A 5,141-nucleotide genomic window follows, 5' to 3' on the forward strand; every position below is an offset into this window, starting at 1 on the left:
CTACTACTCCGGTTATTTTGTCTGAAAATGAACCTGTTTATACGACTACGGATTGCAAACCAACAAAGACAAAAGTCTTAAGGTCACTGCGTTCGACAGTCACTTAATACATAAAGGTCACCTATTGTGCAAAATCCACTTTTTCATGTCTTTTATACATAAACATGTGTCCCCTGAAAGTTTCAGGAAAAAAGATTCTCTCTCTTTTCCATTTATATAAAAACCTGCCTGAAAATGAGCTGATCAGATTTTGGCCACTTTATGATGTCATAACGATGTTTTGGCTTGTGTAACCATTAGCCAATCACCAACCAAGGTAACCCCCCCCCACCTTATCACCTGAATCTCCTCCTAGAGCACCATTGTGTTCTTTGTAACCAAATGTCTCTCAGAGGGGCGTGGGGAGGGGCTCCTTATTTTCATCTAAAGTAACAGAGAGAGAATCAGCACTTTTGAAACAGGGCTGAAACAGAGGGGATTATGGGATGCTACAATCCATGATCTGTTTGGTATTTGGAGCCAAACACTTCAGAGACATGTTTTGTATATATCTGAGACCTGAAATATATTGATGAAAAACATATATTAGGGGACCTTTAACTAATGTGGTGTCTCTTGATGCACGTTACAATGTCAAGCAATAATAAATCAACACAAATTCCTGGAACAGATACTTACGACCACTCAGCGTAGCCCTGCTGTCTGGCGAACACTTCCAAGTTGTCGAAGAGGCTGGAGAAGGCCGACTCCAGGCCGAACTCCAGGTAGTCCTCCCTGACCACCAGCACCAGCATGGCCACCAGCAGAGACAGGAAGCCGAAGGCCAGACACACCGAGCGCTCGCCGCCCTCCTCAGAGCTGAAGTAGTGACTCATCAGAGTTTTAAGAGTCTTTCTGAAGGTTTGAGTTAAGTTTAAAAACAACTAGAGGAAAAGCAACATTCATCCAGTTCAAGACTACAATGCCATCTTATCTTTACATTTTTAATCAAATGTATTTTTCTTAGCATAAATCATGATGAGAAATTGGAATTGTGTTTTGACACTTTACTAAGTCTGTTACATTTTCATATATAAAGCGAGAGGCTGCAGCTGTAGAATGAGATATTTCCGTTTTATGGAGATGCAGTGATTACGATTTTCTTTGTCAGGTCAAACATTTTTTTTTAAATAATAACTGAAAGCATATTTAAAAATGTTTATACTTTCTTTTGTTTTATGCCCAATAAAAATGCAGGTGAATGTTCATAATAAAAACATATGAAATAAAAAAACATACATATTTTCAAAACTTCAACACTATATCAGGGCTTGTTGTTTATTTTTAGGGGTTGTACTCCTATGCTCATTTGGAATGTGCTGGTATTACAAATTGCAGGTGTTATGTCCTCTTTACTCATGCTGAAACACTTCTACAATAAGTGTGTGTGTGGCTGTACTGTGTGTGAAACATGCATGTTCTGTGTGCGGCGTAAAAACCGCCAAGCGACACGTCCAAAATTTGAACAGCAAAGAAATAAATGTGAGACTGATCGGCAAGCTACAGCAAATCAGCTGACAACGGCAGGCTTCTATAGCTGTGCAAAAGGTGCGTTCTCTCCAATTTGTTGTAATAGCAAACCTTATTGACACATACATATTAATCTGTCATGATGAGTCACTTTACAGTGGAAGGATACAGACTGAAGAGAACAGTCAGGACACACCAGATGGCTCCGATGTTGACTTCTGTGCTGGCATCCACAGAACTGTAGTAACACTCAGTGAACATGAAGACGCCTGCTGTATAGACCGCAAAGTCTACCAGCCACTGGTACTCCAGGAAAAACCGCAGCACTGAAAGTAGAAACAAGGCAAAAAAAGATGTAGACCGAGTCATTATTTTGTGCTAAACCAGTCAGTTTGAACTATGATCCATACATTTTATGATGCAGAGAGAAAAACATTGAAATGTAAATGCATAGGGAGTTAAAGCTGAGCTGTGGCAGCGTTTGTACTTGCTCAATGTCACGGTGATAAAGACAAAGGAGTGTTTAGTTTACCAAGAGCGTCAAGAGCGTTGATTGGAGCTTTCTCCAGGTGAAGGTCGATGTCTTTGGGCACAGTGAGAGGCTTGCTCTCCCCATTTTGTCTCCTAGTCATCAAACAAAGACACATGACTATGTTAAAAAAATACAAACAAAAAATACCTGTCTTTTTTTAGTCTTAAAGTAAAACATGTGTTTGTTTTTTAAAGTAAAGCACACCATTTACAACAAAAGGTAAAACTCTGTAGCTTTTGTCAGAGAAGGCAGATATCTACTTATTAGTTGTTTGTTTCTAGGCAGCTTTACTTGTTTGTTAGTCCTTCCTACATTACCAGACCCTCCCCCAACTCCCACCTGTCTTTCCTGGTCGGTTTGGGCATCTGCTTTCCGGCCAGGGCACACAGCTCTCCTTCCGACGGGTGTTTGAACCGGTACAGACTGAAAGGAACAACAGGGATGTGTTTGTATAGGGCCCATCCAATGATATGTACTGTATAGTGTATAACCTGATCGTAAGGGTAATTATACCTGCCATTGCAGAGTAGCCAGCGTGCAAAGGAGTAATGTGGAGCCATCCTTTGCATAATGCAGGCAGCCAGCAAGCTGACCACCAGCTGAATTCCCATCAGCGCCTGTCAGAGGAAACACACATGTTTAAGAAGGAGAACCAACTTTCAAACTCCCATCTTTGGACATAGAAACAGTTCGAGTTAAAGCCTGTAGAAGAAGCTTAGTCACATACTATGCTACAAAGATAACAATAACCATATGTAACCACGTTTAACAACCGTAAAGAATGTGCTGAAAGCTCCTGCAAAATGAATGAAAGTTAGCAAATGGCTATCGAGCTAAATTTAGCTAAACTTCACCACCTGTCATTGCTGCTGCAAACGTTAGCTAGCTAGCATTAGCATACTAGCTCTCATTGTAAGAAATAGAAACATAAACAGTTCGCTGGCTAATTTTACAGCAGGTTATTAACACTAACTTGATCCTTGTGGATTTACTGGAATGGGGGTAACTTACCATCTCTTCTGTCGAAAGAAATAGGTGTTGTAAATCAGAATAGCTGCCGAAGCTTCTTCACATGCAGGAAAGTCTTGACAGCTGATCCAACTGACATGTGAAAAGCTGAATGTCCCGGATGTAGTAGTGGAGTCGCGCGGTGCCTTCAGGTACTTCCCCATAGCTTCGTAAATCGGAAGACTTATAACAGCACAACAGTAGCTTCAACTGACGCATAATAATCTATGCTGCTTCCTCTCAGAAATGGAAATTAAACTACTTTTAAATTACTTTTTTGCAACTGTGAGACTGTGTGCCAACCATTTAGTTGACCTTTGTGGTTATTAGGGACTTTTTAAAATTGAGTTATGCCTTATTCACATAGAGAATCAATGGAAAGATACAATATGTACCTAGAAGGACCTCCAATTGATTTCATGCTACGTTTCAAAGCTATTGCCAAAATCAGTTGACTTGAAAATAATGTGCAATACTGCTTGTTTCACCCATAACAACAGGTTGCAGATAATTCTGCACATTTACTTTTCTCCCCATTTCAATGGACGTTTCTGAACACAGATACACTCGGGATACGTCGTATGCCTATATATATTTTTAGGAAGAACCCATTATACATCTACATATTTATCATATTATTGTAACGAGTGATAATCAAATGTAAAGAATAGCGTCCATGGTACATTTTACCTGTGCCAATTGTTCAGCCAGCCAACCAGAAGCAGAGGAGGGCGGGTCATGCCCTCACCCTCCAAAAAAAGAAAAATCACCTTTAAGGTGGTTTAACCCGGAAGTAAATACTTTTGCCCTGTTTTCCATTGACGTGATTTCAAGGTGATGCAGGTCAAACAGGTGAGTGTTTATCGTGTTACAAATGCCCTACAAACATTTCTGCTTCATGTCTGGACATTGCTATGATAATTTGGGCACATTTTCAAACGTGATTATAACTCCCTACAAATGGGACATTAACTCAAATCTGATACTTTTTTTTAACTGGAATCACAAATAGGGAGAGGCCTCAGGGAAGTTAATACTGGCCTTGATACCGATACAATACAATACAATGGATGACATGTACACAAGTTACGACTTGTTAGTCTTTGGTTTTCCACACTTCTGTGTATTTGTCATGTTGTTAGATGTCTAGCATGCATTCAGGGCTGGATTTACCCAGTAGTTGGCTTTGGGGAAAAACTGAGTTGTAGGCCTCTAACCAATAAATAATTCAAATGGCCTAGCTGTTATGCTAATAGAGTTTACAGTATGAATTCAAACAAGTCATCTTATTGAATATTAAATAATGAATGCTACCTTTTCTCCCAGGTCTGAATGAATGTTAAAATGTCCAATAAAGAGTGATAGTCCTTTTCTGTATGTACATTTAATTGGCTTGTTTCATCTAGAACAACATTACTTATGTATTTAGGATCACTGTATACTAAAATCACCAAGGCCTCTAAATTAAAGTGTGTTTGATCCTCGCTGAAAAATTCAACCCTCTCAATACTTAAAGTTCGTACAATTCAAATTCAGTTTGCACTGCATTGGAGTTTGTACACCAGATTACATACAAAGTGACAAAAACAAGAACACATCTGGTAGTGTCCTTTGCTTAAATGTAATTGCATGATCTGAATGTGGTAGTATAAAATGTATGGGGAGTTGAGTTTTCAGCAAGGATCAAATACATTTTCAGAGCAAATGAATTCAATGTCATACTATAAACATTTAGGTTTTGAAATTGAATTCCAAACTAATAAATATAATTTCAAATGCTGCCCTTTCAGATTTAGTATTAATGCAATTATTCACATTGAGCAAGACAAATTCAAATATCCTTCGTATACAAATTCAGTCTCTAGTGAGTTGTTCCTGCCTATAGATCACCTCTGTGAGATACTCCTAATGATAATCTCGATGTTTGATGCTTGCACCATCATGCATCTTAACATTTAATTGGATGAAAACAAACAGTATGCAAATAGTGAAGCTTAAAGTCTCAGATATGCTTCTCTTACTCTCTGCTTTGGCATTAAACACACAGTCACCAGGGAGGGGGCGAGAGCAGGAGGGAGTTGATGTAATCGAA

General features: G+C 39.1%; 1 protein-coding gene across 1 annotated transcript in view; it reads right to left on the reverse strand.

The window, feature by feature from the left end:
* The window catches only part of tmem161a (transmembrane protein 161A), a 14,005-nt gene extending 10,812 nt beyond the window's left edge, over positions 1-3,193 (reverse strand). The window contains exons 1-6 of the mRNA XM_010777135.1: positions 3,053-3,193; positions 2,555-2,658; positions 2,381-2,464; positions 2,042-2,133; positions 1,679-1,835; positions 679-894 (exon numbers count right to left, since the gene is read on the reverse strand). Of these exons, the coding sequence (XP_010775437.1) occupies positions 679-894; positions 1,679-1,835; positions 2,042-2,133; positions 2,381-2,464; positions 2,555-2,658; positions 3,053-3,055 (656 nt within the window). The 5' untranslated portion in view covers positions 3,056-3,193. The remainder of the gene's footprint in view (positions 1-678; positions 895-1,678; positions 1,836-2,041; positions 2,134-2,380; positions 2,465-2,554; positions 2,659-3,052) is intronic.
* Positions 3,194-5,141: the final 1,948 nt, after the last annotated feature.

This window comes from Notothenia coriiceps, unplaced genomic scaffold (genome assembly GCF_000735185.1).
Source record: "Notothenia coriiceps isolate Sejong01 unplaced genomic scaffold, NC01 NC01_scaffold00017853, whole genome shotgun sequence".
Lineage (NCBI taxonomy): Eukaryota > Metazoa > Chordata > Actinopteri > Perciformes > Nototheniidae > Notothenia > Notothenia coriiceps.